Raw genomic sequence first — 17,656 nt, forward strand, 5'->3', positions numbered from 1 at the left:
ACCAATCACAGGCCACAGGAGTCCAGGCAGCATGGCTGAATAGTGACTTTCTCTTTGCAGACACTCCCACAACGGGCTAAGTAGCTCAGTCTGGACCTCGGTTGCACTTGCTCTCGGAAACCCTGAGCTTGGCGTGTGTGTGTGTGTGTGTGTGTGTGTGTGTGTGTGTGTGTGTGTGTGAAGGAGGTCTAAGAGCTCCCTTCCAGGTTCTGTCTCTCACATTCACTCCAGCTTTCTTGCATCAGTCAAACTGAACTGTGGTTGCGTCATTTGGAAAGCTGGGAGTGCACCCTCCTGGCTCTCACGCTTTAGTCTTAGCCTTGTATTCACAGTCTCGTTTTCAATTCGGATGAAATTGCTCTGCACTCTATTGAAGTTCGAACTTATTAAGTGATAACACTTGAATCTCTAGCCTGGTTAGACATAAGTATGTTAGTGTTCCTGAAAACTTAACATTGGCTTCTTCACTTAAGATCTTCATAACTGTGTAATATCTGTGATAAATTTGTTACGGTATCTTATTTTCCCCCATCTTTTGAGACATCTTTTTCTATCCTATATTATAGTTATTTCTGTTCCTACCTTGTTTCCCTATGGGTCCGAAAGGTCTCACATCACTTTGCATCCTTTAGCCTCTACAGGGGTGTTTGCACATAGCAGAAGATCAGTAAGTATCAGGTAAATGAATGAATAATAAGTACCGTTATGCTATAAAGATGGGTGTGACTTCCAAAGATAGCCGGCTAGAAGAAATTCATAATGCTGTTAGTGCTTCATAAACACTTCTGTAGCTAAAACTGAAAAAGAGAAGGCTGACTGGATTTCATTTTTGTTCCATGTAGGATCCTGGTGGGCAACCCATTTACATGCTCCTGCGACATTATGTGGATTAAGACTCTTCAGGAGACTAAACCCAGTCCAGAAACTCAGGACTTGTACTGCCTCGATGAAAACAGCAAGAATATTTCCCTGGCAAACCTGCAGATATCCCATTGTGGTAATTTACTTTTAAATCAATAAGTTCTACTTGCTATTAATTATTCTAATTCCTTTGATGTGGTAGAGAGTCTGGGAAGGTTACCACTACCTGGATTTTATATGTATGCTGTTGATATCTCCACCGAGTTGGGCCACTTTCGTGTGCAGTGTAGAGAAATCAGCTGGGAGAAACTTTGCTGAGTGTTCTTTGCCAGTAGAATATTAATTCTGAATGGTTGACTTTAAAGTGCACAGAGAAAAAAATACACTGTTTATTCCTTTGTTTCTTTGTTCGTTTGTTCATCCATCCAACTATTCATCCAAAAAGTACTGGCTGAGAGTGTGGTACTTCACTGGCCACAGATATACTTGGTTGGCACCTAGGCCATGCAGAGGAAGGATCTCAGGGGGATCAAGTGTCCTGGCAGCACAAGAACATGCAGCTCAATCCAGAACATTCCCTTACACTTGTCTTGTTGCCGGATGTCAGTGTATCTTGATGGGGCACCACAAATCCGCCCTTTGACTTGCTTTCCCCCATTTCTGGGTTTACAATCTCCAGAATTTAAAAGGGCATCATATGATAAAATTACAGCTCTGTGAATGCCAGTGTGTTTACAAGAAGGGAAAATCCAAGCATTCTGGTTAGGATTTTACTGCTAAGGGCTCTTGGGACATGCCTCTGCAGTACCCACATATGCATATTATTCCTGAGTTGAAATTTTAATCAGTCAACCAGTTAATCAGTTAACAATTAAATGTGATCTTCTCGCCTAGTGGCTGGTGACACAGCAGAAAGCCACATAGCACCTGGTTCTTGCCCGAGAGGAATCTGTATATTAACCATAAACTTCCAGATCTTTGTTTTCAGAGGATCCTGTTGTTTGGAGTCAATTTTTATTTAAGGAAAATATAGCTGCTGCTCTTTTTTTTTTTTTTTTTTTTGCGGTACGTAGGTCTCTCACTGTTGTGGCCTCTCCCGTTGCGGAGCACAGGCTCCGGACGCGCAGGCTCAGCGGCCGTGGCTCACGGGCACAGCCGCTCCGCGGCATGTGGGATCTTCCCTGACCGGGGCACAAACCCGTATCCCCTGCATCGGCAGGCGGACTCTCAACCACTGCGCCACCAGGGAAGCCCCCCTAGCTGCTGCTCGTTTTTAATGAGAGTGTAATAAAGGAGTGATAAGTGTTTGTTTCTTCCCCTGCAGGGTCTTAGAAGACAGCAGTTACTCTTCCCACAGATTTTTGTTGTAACGAGAGCCCTTTGGTTTCATAATGGGGGAATTAAGCTTTGTTCCCTTGTCAGCTTCCCTTGACTTTCATTATTAGCCAGTATTAAAAAAATTTTTTTAATATCTATCTTTTCCTGATTGATAAGAGGATAACTGTTCTCTGTTCTGGTATAAATTTGTACCGCTGAGAGAAATTGCCCAGAGGGACAAGAAATTCAATGTTGAGTCACCTGGCTGCTTGGCCAGCTCCCAGATCCCCATGGCTGTGTGGCCACATTGTTTCAGCAACCACTGAGAGGAAAAAAGAGAAAGCATCTGACTCCTGCTCTGATTTCACAAAAGGCCTCTTAATAGACGTCTGCTTTGCCCTTGCCTGAAACCAATTCTCTTTTTTTTTTAATTTTAATTTTTGGCCATATTGTCTTGACAGCATTCCTGTAATGTACCCACCTAATGTGCTGTTGATAGACCGCTGTGACTGGAGCAGGGGAGGGGTAGGAGTGAGCTGGTTCTAATTTTTCCTGACCACTTTGTCAATTTTCAGTGTTTTAAAATTTGTTTCCTACGAATTTGTCAATGAATTGTGTGTATGAGAGTGAGGCTTTGAATCCACTGTCAGAGGGCATGTGTTTGATTGATTAGGATTGAATGATTACATTTATGGTAATTTCAGGGTCAGCAATGCTTTTCAGAAAGCAACATTAGAAAAGGTGAACTGATAGACTTACTTTTTTGTGTTCTTAAACTGTCTTGTTCTTTCTCTGCTAATTTTTATTTTCTTTCCCAGTGTTTTTTACTTATTTATAATTGCACACATACTATTGATACATTTTGTTGCAAAAATGATTTCTACATTTACACATAAAGCTTATCTTTACTTGTTTGTGACCATTTCAGGTCAGAAGCCATCGATCTATCCTATCTTTTTAATCATTGTGTGTTATTCATGGTAGAATATATCTTGATTATGTTAAATCTTCCATATTGATGGGCTTTTCCCATTTTACTACAAAAGTGTTTCAACCAGCCTCCTTATACATGATCTTTGTACATACATACAGATGCAAAGATTTTTCTAGAGTACATAGCGGGAAGCAGAATTTTTGGTTAATATGGTTTGCACATTAAAAAGTGGTTGTACCAATTTATAGCCACCCCAGCAAAGTATACCTTGATATTAGCAAACTTCTTATTTTTTGTATCTCTAAAACATGGTATGTCATTGCTTTTTAGTTTGCACTTTCCTGGTTGCTATTGAGTATCTTCTATGTTTATTAGACATTGTGATTATTCTTCCTTGAATGGCCTATTTATACCTTTTGTCTATTTTTCTACAAGGTTATTCCTTTTCCTTCCTTTTCTTCCACTGACAGTGTTCTTTGTTTTATTTTTTCTTAATTTTTCGAAAGTTATAAATTATGTTTCTCTGTTTGTAAATACACAGTGCCAAAATTTTTTTTTTTAAGAAGATGTTGGGGGTAGGATTTTACTAATTTTATTTTTATTTTTGCTGTGTTGGGTCTTCGTTTCTGTGCGAGAGCTATCTCTAGTTGTGGCAAGCAGGGGCCACTCTTCATTGCAGTGCACGGGCCTCTCACTATCGCGGCCTCTCGTTGCGGAGCACAGGCTCCAGACGCGCAGGCTCAGTAGTTGTGGCTCACGGGACTAGTTGCTCCGCAGCATGTGGGATCCTCCCAGACCAGGGCTCGAACCCGTGTCCCCTGCATTAGCAGGCAGGTTCTCAACCACTGTGCCACCAGGGAAGCCCAGTGCCAAAATATTTACCACACATATTTAAACATATTTTCTGTAAGTATCTAGAAAGAACCCCCAACAAGATTAAAAAAGATACTTTTACTTCCCTTTACTTTCTCCTCCCTTCTCTGATTGTTATCATCTGAGATTTTATTTTTTATTTATTTACTTTTTAAAATTAATTAATTAAATTTATTTAACACACATAGAGCTAATTCAAGTAATGAGATTTTATTTTTAGACTGTTACTTGATGTTTTTGAGGATTTACTGTTTCTTTTTATATCGTTGATTTTTGTATTCCACTACTTCCTCTTGGAGTGGTTTTTCTTTTTGCTGGAGTATATCTTCTAATATTTCTTTCAGAGAAATTAAAAAAATAAAATTCACGTTCTTGCCCAGTGCAAAAGCAGCCTGTATTTTTTCTTCTCATTGGAATTGGCTGAGTGTAAAATTCTAGACTCCAGATAACTTCCTCTTAGAATTTTGCAGATATTATACCACGTTCTCTGTGTGTTCATTGTTGCTGATGAGAAGCCCGAGGCCAGTCTGATGCTTATTTCTTGATAGGTAACCTATGCTTTTCTTTTTCTCTAGAAGCTTTTAGGATTTTCTTCTTATCCATGTTATTCTTAAATTTTACTACACTGTAACTAGGCATGTGTGCATGCTTAAAATTTTATTTTGTTTGACATGCAGTGAACCTTTTCAATATGAGTGTTCACATCTTCAGTTCTGGAAGAATTTTCTAATTTATTTAGATGGTTATTTACACTTCAGGCTCCTCTCTCCATACCTCTCACCCTTCCTGTAATACTTTCCATCTGCTTGTCCTTTTGTGCTGCATAATGGGAGAATTGTTTACTCACTACTTTGCCCTTCAGCTATTTCTCCAGCTACTGAATTTTCCCTTCTGCCAATTGATTTTTAATTTCTGAAATCTCTAGTGACCTTTTTTTTTTTAGTGACTGAAATACGCTTTTCCATACTGGGGTTCACCATATCTCTAGGGTACCTAGCATGACTGACTTTCTCCTGTAAACTTCCCACACTCATTGCTTCTACTTGGGGGCAGCTGCAGCAGTTGTTGGATGCTGTGCCTGAGGTGGGAGGGCAAAGGTAGGATGTGGAAAGTTTATTCCTCTGTGCTTCTACTTGTTTTCTTAACCAGTGACCCGGTGGCTTAGTGGAGGGGAGGCCCCACTCTGCCCTGCCGTCCACCCCTAGTCTCAGGTCAGCCCAGCAGCTTCCCTGTTTTGTGTGGCACATACTCATGTGTCTGTTGGGAACTGTGCTGTTTTTCTTTCATTTAATTTCCCCACTTTCTCTTGTTCAGGAGTTTCTCATTGTTCTTATCCACCAACAGTTATACCTTCTGATTTTCCAACGTGGTTCTGGATTTTTTAAAAAATGAACCTAATTTCTAGAGATTTGAGATGAGAGGGGGAGCCTTCAGTTTGGGTCTTAGTCATGTATTAATTTTCCTCTTGATGGTTTCCCAACTTTGGTTCTTTAAGAGAAGTTAGGCAGATTGAGCAGTAAATTATGCTACATTGTTGAATTTAAATTCTGTCTCTGAAATTCCATGTTGGAGAAGTTGGATAATATCCCCAAGTCTTCAAGTTAGATGTCTTGTTTAAAACATGGATTCACGGTCAGTTGGCTTTTCTTTTAGGTCTCACCCTCAGCAAACTTTTAAAATATACCTGTTGTGTTTAAGTCACAGATTCACGGAGTTCATTGTACTTCCACTTTTTTTTTTTTTCTTTATAAAGCTTGTTAGCTAACTCAAAAAGTAACTCATAAGAGTATGGTCTTGTGTATTTCATCACTGTAAACCCAACAATTTGCCAGTAACTACGGCCATTGTATTTGGTTTGCAACTGGTAATATTTTAATTTCCATAAAAAAGAGCTATTGGGATTTCATTCCTTTATGAGGTGGGCTTTCTTTAAAAAATTCCTCTTTTAGTATTTCATCATGTAAGCATTATATGATGAACAAATTCTCTACATTTTATAAGCAAAAATATCTCCTCCATGGTGCCTGATGTATCCCCTGAACATAACAGTCATTTGATTAATGTTTGCTGAATTGATCAGTTAATAAATGCATGATCCACATTATATTAATGATCAGATTGAAACAGATTTTTGATATAATGGTGCAGATATTTCAGTTAAGTAAAAATAACTGAAACATTTATATTACTCTAGCCAAATTATTCCGTATTTTAGCACTTCGTAGTTCCCTTTGAAATGTCTGTCATCATTGCATTTTGAAAGAATCTCCTTGCTTCTTTTTCCTCTGCCGTTAGCGATTGAGCGAGCATGGTAGGCAGGGCTGGGAAGTTTAACTGTGCCATTCCCGATCCCATTAACAGCACAGTCAAAATGTCTCACAATATTTTTCTAACAGCCCCTCCTGCTGTGAATTACTGTAAATTTATTCATGCTGTGAAACATGTTGTGGTCTGTTTCTCCACCAGGTCCTTTTTAACCTTAGAAAAACTTTGTTAATTACCAGGCAACAAAACATATTCATGTAAAATTTCCACATTAATCAGAAAAAAAGGGGTGCTATGAGCAGTGGTTCTGAAGACAGAAACTGAATTACACAAGTGTTAGTGAAGAATAGTTATTTTTCCAGATTGTGCTGATTTATCACTCCAGATAAAAGTGTTCCTGCTACTTCTTTTAGTGTTTTTCAATGACATTATTTATAACATTGTATATTCTAAATTCTTGTACTTAATTCCTGTACATTTGGTTGATCTTCAGTAGTTAGGTTTGCAGTACAAACCTTTCAATCTTTTCCCCTGGCTGGATGGCATTATTAAAGAACAGTGTACTTTATACTTTAATTTTTTTGTACTATAATTATGATTTAAATCTCTGGAAGAGAGTTTCTTCAGGAAGTGTTAATAGTGGATGATATGCTCTGTTCTAAGCAGACAACAAATATATTTAAAAGGCAGTATTCTTTTGGGTCAAATCAAAACAATCCCTCAACCCATTTTACTGGTAACTAGCTACCGTAGAACATGCTAGCCCCACAGTGAAGATAAGATGGTAATTCAGTTGAGGGTTGAGTGTAGTTACTATATAAAACACTCTTAATGGTCCCATGGATTGAAATCAACTTTGCCCTTGGTTTCTTTATTGATAATGGCAATTTCAATTTTCCATTTTTCCAACCTTCAAACTTTTAGTGTAAAGCCTCCTTACAACACATTGACAAAATATTATTTATGTTGGGAAAGGTCGGTTCACAGGTGCCCAGGAGGAGAGGCCTGTTTCCTTGAGGTAAACTGATTTGAATGATTTATTTTTAAGATTTACTTTTGGTTTCCACTATAATTTGTAGTATGCATGTCTGTTTAGCATATTTGTACATACTCCTTCTTTTGTTTTAAACTAGGAAAATAGGATAGTAATTCTATTTTGTTAGCATTCACAGAAGATTAAAATGAAATGCTGTATTAATACTCCATGTATAAATTAGATTGGTAAAAAACATTGTTTTCCTAGCATCTTAGCTGGATTGATTTTTTTTTTTTTTCTGAAAAGCAAATACAAAGTCTAGTTTACTGCTTTGCTTCCTTTTATTAGAGATCAGGTTTTACCCACTAAAACACAGCAAGCCACACAGTGGACCAGTGCTTTTCTTTGTCTTTTTAGAAAGGCAAATAAAGCAGGTTTTCTAACCTGTCAGCGGCTATTCAGATTTTTGTGTTTAGAAGTTTTGTGGTTGCTGTCACTGTCATGACATGGCTCACACAAGCCTAGAAGCACAGTTTCCCATTTGAGCTGGGAAAGTCACTTTGCTAATTTTCTGTCATTTTTGCAACCAGGTGTAAGGCAGCCACTTCTAAATAGGTCAGGCTCATTCTGGCTTCATTCCTGGTTGTGAAATATGTATGTTTAGGGGACACAAAAATGGGAAGATATTTCTTCCCAAGAAGAGAGAAAGTGAGTGGAGAGAAGACAGAGAGCTGACAAAAATCATAATTTACTTGAATATTTTTATACCCATGGAGTGATGATCCAATAAGAAATGAACAGAGCTTAGGCTTACTAAAATGAGGTGAAAAAGAACACAACTCAGGCCTACAGGTGGATATTGAAAAATAAAACCCAAACTTGACCCATCTCATTTATTGCAAAGCCAAGTTAATATTTCAAAAAGTTTAGAGGTTAGTTTTCCTCAATTATTAGGAAGTGAGAACGTGCATACTTTGAATTAGTGATCAAAGGGCCTAGTCAATATGGTCAACTTTCAAGAAGTGTGCACCAGTGGATGGAGCAGTGTCAGTGGCTGTTGACCTGAGTATGGTTGGAAAGGACATACCAGCCAGTAGACCTCAGCAGAAAATCATCAATCATTCAGTGAAAAGGCTGACTGTCTTTAGACCAGGGCTTCCCAAACTTTAACGTGCATATGAATCACCAGCAGATCTTGTTAAAAATATTGATTCTTTTCCAGCAGGTCTGGGTTGGGGCCTGAGAGTCCACATTCAAACAACCCCCTTGTTCCATAGATCACACTTTGAGTAGCAAGGGTTTAGACAATGGGTGTTGGACTATTCGTTGGGTTTTTGCTTGTACAACTATTATTCTTACACCTGACAGGAGCCTGAGCAATCATCTAGTCCACCAAACTTTCCCCACTCTATGTTCTGTGCAACTCTAATTCCTTGAGATGCTCTGTGTAGGAAAAAGAAAAACCCAAGGTTAAAGAAAAAAATATAGAAAATTCTGTAACTCTGGACGTTCACTGTGCACATTACTATGTTAAAAGCTCTAAGAATTCCTGCTCGAAAAGAACCATTTAACTTCCATTGATCTTATGGTCCTCAAGGTTGTTTGAGTACATACCATTTCTTTGTGATATCATGTTATGGCTTTACTATTTTTACTTGAAGTCATTTGACAGAATATCAGATATACACATGTATAAATTCAGATGTAAAATATATTTAAAGCTAAATATCCATATTGATATTGGTAATAACATTAATAGCTAACGTTTATTAAGGACTTAATATGCACTAGACCTCATCTGAAATATTTTCCATATTATCTTATTAGGCATCCTAAAAGCTCTAGAAAGTAGATGTCATTAGTATCCTTATTTCCAGTTGAAGAAATGAAAGCTTACCAAGCATCATGAGTAAACATCTAATGAGTAGGGGTTGGCTTTAACCCACATCTGTCTGTCTAGGGTCTTAACCAATACACTGATCAGCTGCATCCTTTACTGGGCTCTTCCATGCCTCAGAGGTGTCTGTCTGTCCGGGCAGCTGGTCTTCTTTGATCTCCAGCGAGGTTTCCCGGCGTGTAAAGGAGGACAGCCCTGACACTTAAGTAAGGATCCCATTACCATAGTGCTAGAAGCTCTTGGAGACATTGCTGACCTTTGCTCTGTACTTGTGCTGATTTCAAATCTTATTAAGCCAGGAAGTAGTGCCTGGCACATGGTTTATCCTGCCTTGGCTATTCATGCTTCCCAATTCATTTTTATTGTGCTAATTAAACCTCAAGTGGTATTTCAAGTACAGATTGTTTTTTCCATTATTGAATCTTTGGCCAGCCTATTAATGCTGTAGAATTAACGTGAGTCAGATGCTTACTCACTTGTGGAAGACTTTACATTTAAAAGATCTAGACTTGGCCAATTTTGCACAGATTCCTTTGGAAACCGCTATGACAGGGTGATACAATTTCTCTATAAATAAAGGAGACTCACTCTTCTCTCACAGATAGACACGTAATTATTTTTTTAATGAACCAAATTCCTAGATTATGGATATGTATTGGTATTTATAGTCTGTGCTAAAATGGATATTACAGTCTGGGAAAGGTAGTCTATTGTAGTGGTGAACATCTTGATCTTTGAGTTCAGTTCCTAGGTAGTTGGGCAACTTTGGAAGATGTACTGGACTTTTCCAAAACTCACATTCTTTATTAATTAAATGAAGATAAATACTTAACTTCAAGCTTGGTTGTAAGGATTAAATTAAATGAAACAAAAATGTAAAGTACTAGACAGGAGTTTCTGGTTCAGTGAATGCCCCATAGATGTTATTGCTAGTTCTATAATTAAGCAGACGTTTTTAGAGATATTAATCATGTAAATTTAGGCTTGCAGGAAAAAATAAACGACATTAGATTTTACAGGGGAGATTAAGATTACAGCATAGCATTCTCTGCTGAGACTCTCTTTATTTTAACTTCTTTTCTGCTTAGAATTTCCACACTTTTAGATACATTTATAAAAGGTGGACGTTTACACCATCGGTTTATATTCGAGGTGCCAGGAAGGGTGTCACCAAGATCCATTGGTGGAGTCTGCTGGTGGGGGAGCTCATACCTCAAGAGCAAGCACCATGGCAAGCCCTGGCTCCATGGTTTCTCCAGATTCAGCCAGATAAATCTATAAATACAAGAGAACGGGAGAGGAGTCAACACAGCTTTGTGTTTCTGCAGTTGCCATTGGAAAGTAGATGGATGAGTAGTGACTGACTTAAAGGCTGAGAATGCTGGTTACCAAGTGGGCAATGGGGAAAGCCAAGAGGAAAGCTTGGTGTATATTGCAGAACTACTGCAAGGCTCAGGAAGTGAGAGAACAGGTAACACCAAACACAGGAGAGTGGTTGAAAGATTTTTGTTCCATACATCTCAGGTGTAAAAACTGGAAGTTTGTTCTCTAAAGAGGATAAAACAAAGGCCCAGAGGAATTCCAGGTAGAGCTGAGGCTGTGAGAGCCGTAGAGAGGATGATGGATTTACAGACAACTGAGTTTTGACACAGGTATCCTCCAATTTTTGGAAGTTTTCTTTACACCACTTCGCTTTTCTGAAAGCAATCGGAAGAGGATTTTTGCTTCTCCTAAAAAAGGTGAAAAGCAAAAATAGCGTTCAGCATTTGTTTTACATGGAGCTCTTTAGAGGCAGCGCACATCCCAAGCAGGGAGGGGGCACCACTAAGCTCCTTCCTGGGAGCTACACTCAGCATCTCATCGTCACGCCACCATAGCTTTGACTGTGTCTGTGAGAATCTGTGCTTTATTTTGATTTATTCTGTGCATCTGTTAGAAGGAGGTGTCCTGAGGTAATTACTTCTTTACTTTATGTCATTTCGTCAAAAAGTTTCATAGGAGTATTCTGCGTTCTGATAGCCAGGAAAACCTGTGTTTCCAGCCTCTTCCTCTTCCAAACATACACTGGAAGAGAATTATCTGAATAATTTGATCAATCCCATCCCCAGAAGGATTTAATGATACTGACACCAGGTGGTACCCATTACAGAGGCCAGTAATACTGCCCTAGTGATGCTGACAGTTAATAAATGTGCAATGCTTCTATTACCCATTCTTAAAGATGAAAGAACAGGGACTTCCCTGGTGGCGGAGTGGTTAACACTCTGTGCTCCCAATGCAGGGAGCCTGGGTTCGATCCCTGGTCAGGGAACTAGATCCCACAGGCATGCCGCAACTAAGAGTTTGCATGCCACAACTAAGGATCCAGCGACCCCCAAATAAGGAGCCCACCTGCTGCAACGAAGACCCAGAGCAACCACATAAATAAATAAATAAAATAAAATCTACATTAAAAAAAAATTAACGAACAGTCAAGGATCACCAACTGTTTGAGAAAAGTTTATAATATGAAAGAAAACCACAAAACAGAGAGAAAGAAAAAAAATGCAGATACAAAGTTGATATAGACAGAAGAAAAATTCACAAGAAATTATAATTAATATTTCATAGATATTAGAGATCGGCAGAGATATTGCATCCATGAAACAAACACATGGTGTTAAAAAAATAGAAGACCATTCAGGAACAACAACAAAAAGCCTTGGAAAAACTAAAAGTATGACAGAAATAGAGCAAATAGACAAAAAGATGGAAAATAGGAGAGAAAAGATTGAAAAAGATAGGCCACCCAGAAGGTCCAGCCTCCAAATAATAGGAGAGCTAAGTGGTGAGAGAAAGCATTACAGCGTAGTTGAATTGGCATCATTTTTTTTTCCCCTTTCATAGTGGTACATATCACAGTGTTGTGTCCTATAATTAAAGCTGTCTTAAATTTGATAAAATATGATAACTATTACACACAATGGTTCAGCTGTCTGTAGAGTTTATGTATTTATAGTAAACTTTATTGTACATTTAGACAACAAAACTTCATAGCGGGCTTCCCTGGTGGCGCAGTGGTTGAGAGTCTGCCTGCTGATGCAGGGGACACGGGTCCGTGCCCCGGTCCGGAAAGATCACACATGCTGCGGAGCGGCTGGGCCCGTGAGCCATGGCCGCTGAGCCTGCGCGTCCGGAGCCTGTGCTCCGCAACGGGAGAGGCCACAACAGTGAGAGGCCCGCGTACCACAAAAAAAACAAAAAAACAAAAAACTTCTTAGCAGATGGTAAGATATGAAGACAGAATAGTGTGAGTGTGGTATGGGCATGTGGGGAGAGCTGGCTTTCTGTGTGAACATGAGCCTAGTTCTCACCTTCCAGGGTGAGAGGTCAGTAGATAATGTTAAAACAGAAAAAACAAGAAGTAGCAATATAAACATGATATTTAGTGATATAGAGATCAATACCCAAAGAAGTTAAAAGAGGTGAAATGAGTGCTTCTGGGAATAGGAAATAGTGCCACATGGGTACTATTTCTCACATAGTAGTTTGAATATTTTTGTTTCTTTTTTTCCCCTGGGTTTGTAGTTGTTTTTATATTTTCTCAGTTTTATTGATATATAACTGACATACAGTACTGTATAAGTTTAAGGTGTATAGCATAATGATTTGACTTACATACATCATGAAATTATCACAATAGGTTTAGTGAATATCCATCATCTCATATTGATACAAAATTAAAGAAACGGAAAAAAGTTTTCCCTGTGTCCTACATTATATCTCTAATATTTACTTATAACTGGAAGTCTGAACCTTTTGACTACCTTCATCTAACTTCCTCTCCTTCCACCCACCCCCCAACCTCTGGTAGCAACAAATCTGATCTCTTTTTCTATGAGTTTGCTTGTTTGTTTGTTTGTTTTTGAAGTATAACTGACCTACAACACTCAGTTTCAGGTACACAACATAGTGATTCAGTATTCTGTACATTTCAAAATAATTACCATGCTAAGCCTAGTTATGATATGTCACCGTACAAAGATATTACATAGTTATTGACTGTATTCCTCACTGTACATTTCATACCTGTGTGTATTTTGCAACTGGAAGTTTGTATCTCTTAATCTCCCTCACTCATTTCTTTCCTCCCTCCACCCCTCTCCCCTCTGGCAACTACCTGATTGATCTCTGTACCTGTAACTCTGTTTCTGTTTTGTTATGTTTGTTAATTTGTTTTGGTTTTTAGATTCCACCTATAAGTGAAATATGGTATTTGTCTTTCTCTGTCTGCTTATTTCATTTAGCATAATACTCTCTAGGTCCATCCATGTTGTTGCAAATGGCAAGATTTCATTCTTTTTTATGGCTAATATTCCACTGAATATATACACCACATCTTCTTTATCCATTCATCCACTGATGGGAACTTAGGTTGCTTCCATATCTTGGCTATTGTAAATAAGGCTGAAATGAACATGGGAGTGCAGGTATTTTTTCTGATTAGTGTTTTTGTTTTCTTTGGATAAATACCCAGGAGTGGAGTTGCTGGATAATATGTAGTTCTATTTTTAATTTTTTGAGGAATCTCCATACTGTTTTCCATAATGACTGCACCAATTTACATTCCCACCACCAGTGCATGAGGGTTCCCTTTTCTCCACATCCTTGCCAGCACTTGTCATTTGTTGTCTTTTTGATAATAGCCATTTTGAAAGGTGTGAGGTGATATCTCAGGGTGTTTTGGTTTGTACCCTGATGATTAGTGATGTTGAGCCACTTTTCACATGCCTGCTGGCTATCTGTATGTCTTCTTTGGAAAAATGTTTATTTAGATCCTCTGCCCATTTTTTAATTGATTTTTTTTAATGTGGAGTTGAATGAGTTCTTTGTATACTTTGCATACTAACTCCTTATCAGATATATAGTTTGCAAATATTTATCCTGTTCAGTAGGCAGCCTTTTCGTTTTGTTGATAGTTTCCTTTGCTGTGCAAAAGTTTTTTAAGTTGGTTGCAGTTACATTTGTTTATTTTTGCTTTTTCCCCACTTTTCTGAGGAGATGTATCCAAAAAACCATTACTAAGACCAATGTCAAAGAGTATACTGCCTTTGCTTCCTTCTGGAATTTTTATGGTTTCAGGTCCTACATTTAAATATTTAATCCATTTTGAACTTATTTTTGTTCGTGGTATGAGAAAGTAGTCCAGCTTTGATTCTTTTGCATGTAGCTGTCCAGTTCTCTGAATACCATTTTTTGAAGTGGCTGTCTTTACTGCATTATATATTCTTGCCTCCTTTGTAGTAGATTAACTGCTCATATAAGTGTGGCTTCATTCCTGGGCTCTCTATTCAGTTCCATTGATCTATGTTTCTATTTTGGTGCCAGTACCATACTCTTTTGATTACTATAACCTTGTAGTATAGTTTGAAATCAGGCGGCATGATACCTCCAGCTTTGTTCTTCTTTCTCAAGATTATTTTGGCTATTTGGAGTCCCTTGTATTTCCATACAGATTTTAAAATTATATGTTCTAGTTCTGTGAAAAAAACATTTGTAATTTGATAGGGATTGCACTGAATCTGTAGATTACCTTGGGTAGTATGGTCATTTTAGCAATATTAATTCTTCAAATTCATGAGCACAATATATCTTTCCATCTTTGCTGATGCCTTCAATTTCTTTCACCAGTGTCTTATGGTTTTCCAAGTACAGGTTTTTTACCTCCTTAGTTAGATTTATTTTTAGGTATTTTATTATTTTGATGCAATTGTAAATGGAATCTTATCTTAATTTCTTTTTCTGATAGTTCATTGATAATGTATAGAAATGCAACAGATTTCTGTATAGTAATTTTGTATCCTGCAACTTTATCAGATTCATTGATGAGCTCTAGTAGTTTTTTGGTGGTATCTTTAGGATTTTCTACATATAGTATCATGCATCTTCAAACAGTGACAGTTCTACTTCTTCTTTTTCAATTTGGATATATTTTATTTATTTTCCTTGACGGATTGCTGTGGCTAGGACTTCCAATACTATGTTGAATAAAAGTGGTGAGAGTGGGCATCATTCTCTTGTTCCTGAACTTAGAGGTAGTTTGAGTGTTTTATATAACACTTTTTGTAGAATTATAGACTTTTTAAACTATGCGACTATGTATTTTGATTAAAAAAATGCATATTTTGAAAAAGTCACCTAGATCATACCACTGGCTTCAAGGAGATTAAAAAAAAAATAAACCCATTTCTTATATCTTGCCATGGCATGCTTCTTACATTGGGAAGCTTAATTGTCATGGAAGTTGTCATCAGATATTAGAGCTAAAAAATTTTCGAGCTAGATCTTCTAATTGAACAGTGTAATTTTACAGAGAAGAAAACACATTGAGAGAGGAGAAATGACTCACCCAAAGTCACACAGTACGTTCCAGATTTAGGGTCTAGGGTTCCTGACTCCTGACCCAGTGTTCATTCCGGTTAACTGCAGTGCCTCTTGATCATTTGTATACACTTCATTGCCCTGTTCAACTCAGAGTATTAGGGGGCTGTTTGAAACCCCGTGAAATATATAACATTGCTCTCTATTGGATGCTGGCAGGAAGGAAGGGCTCTGAAGAAGTCACACCAGCCACTGAAAGCCAGATCTTACTGGGAAGTCCTCTATCAATGGTGGGAATACCATGAGACATATACTGTATAAGTCTTGCTATAGTGTAGTTTCAGTAATAAATAATAATGGCTTTGTCAGTAAGGACTGCATTGTAAGAGAAGGATTTGTGCATAGTATGGTGAAGATGACGGGTCAGCTACCACTAGGTGGGCAGATTAATTGCAGTTTAATGGCCGTTGAAGATCAATTGCCTTTTCTGACCTCTGGGTTCCTCCTGAGGGTCATAGTTCCATGGAACACAGCTGTTGGGGTGAATATAGTCCTAAGCAGAGTTTCTGATACCAAGGGAGGGGCTTGCTTGACTGGCAGGACGTGATGTATTCGGAGACCCACCTTCATGTTAAAAATACTATGATTAAAAGCAGTATAGGGCTTCCCTGGTGGTGCAGTGGTTGGGAGTCCGCCTGCTGATGCAGGGGACACGGGTTTGTGCCCCGGTCCAGGAGGATCCCATGTGCCGCAGAGCGACTGGGCCCGTGAGCCATGGCCACTGAGCCTGCGCGTCCGGAGCCTGTGCTCTGCAACGGGAGAGGCCGCAGCAGTGAGAGGCCCGCGTACCGCAAAAACAAACAAACAAACAAAACAGTATAAACCTCCAAATGGTGTAATAGTTTAATGAAGTGATAACATTAATAAAGAAGAGCCAGCTTTTGAAATATCAAAGTATAAAAATGATGCTGTCCTGAAATATTAAATGTTTATAAGCATCAGAATTTCATCCTATAACAAATACTTTCTCAAGGTTTTTCCAAAAAAGAACTTTTCATTGGAATAACGATCCATAAAACTTTTTTCATCATATCATAGATAGGGTGACCAATTTTACCTATAATATTTAACTATGATTTATATAGCTTTGAAACATTCTAATGCTGTTATGGTTTAAGCTTCATGTCTTTGAAAAATGCTTTGAAACTGACTTCCACAGTTGGACTCTTTCAAAATGTAGGTCTGATTTTTAAACTTATATTTCAAAATCATAGTTTGTCTCTTTCAAAATTTAGTTCTGGTAGTAAGTTAGATTTATGAGTTATTTAATGCAAAAAGTGGATTTATGCAAAAATTGTAGATGCCTCCCACACTTTTGTCCTTGACTATAAAGAATGGAAGAGAGGAAACTGAGGGAAAAGTAAGATGATCTACAGATCAAATGACTATTTATGTGCAACAACTGGATTGATAACAGTAAAACAGAACAAGAGCTAGAAGACATAGCTCTATAAACCTAGTGGGGTTTTTAAAAATAAAGGGTTACTCTGCAATGATATTTTTAAGAAATGTGCAAAATTTATTTTCAGATCTCATCACATATCTTTTAGTTCACATCAAATCTGTAAAGCTCATCAGTCTGGCAACTTTTCAGATCAACATAAATCAGTCTCAGAAAGTAAATAATTATTGAGTTTAAAGCAGAAAGAGTTTTCAGCTTGTTGCTGTTACTTTGATAATGCATCTAACTATCTGTATATGTCTTCCTTTACTTTCCTTGCTGCACAGGTTTGCCATCAGCAAATTTGGCTGCACCTAACCTCACTGTGGAGGAGGGAAAGTCTATCACATTAACTTGTAGTGTTGCAGGCGATCCAGTTCCGAATTTGTACTGGGATGTTGGTAATCTGGTTTCCAAGCATATGGTAAGGCTTGTGTTTGACTGTGCGTTCATAGAGATGAGAGTGTCTCAGAACTTGAGATTGTATTAACCTAGTGAAAATCACTTAATAGAGAGATTTACAATGAGTTTTTGCTGTGCATTTACTTTCTATCTATTCTTATTTAACAAAGACTAATGCAGGTTGCATTTTAGTTATTTATACCCCGTAGATTGGAAAGTCTGTAGGTCTCTAGTAAGCTTTTTATGTCACTGTGAGCAAGGTGAGTGACT

General features: G+C 38.0%; 1 protein-coding gene across 5 annotated transcripts in view; it reads left to right on the forward strand.

Moving 5' to 3' along the window:
- The window catches only part of NTRK2 (neurotrophic receptor tyrosine kinase 2), a 376,063-nt gene that overhangs the window by 36,198 nt on the left and 322,209 nt on the right, over positions 1-17,656 (forward strand). For all 5 annotated transcript variants that reach the window (XM_060155345.1, XM_060155346.1, XM_060155347.1 and 2 more), the window contains exons 5-6: positions 843-997; positions 17,272-17,408. In XM_060155345.1, the coding sequence (XP_060011328.1) occupies positions 843-997; positions 17,272-17,408 (292 nt within the window). The remainder of the gene's footprint in view (positions 1-842; positions 998-17,271; positions 17,409-17,656) is intronic.

The sequence above is a fragment of the Lagenorhynchus albirostris genome, chromosome 7, assembly GCF_949774975.1.
Source record: "Lagenorhynchus albirostris chromosome 7, mLagAlb1.1, whole genome shotgun sequence".
Lineage (NCBI taxonomy): Eukaryota > Metazoa > Chordata > Mammalia > Artiodactyla > Delphinidae > Lagenorhynchus > Lagenorhynchus albirostris.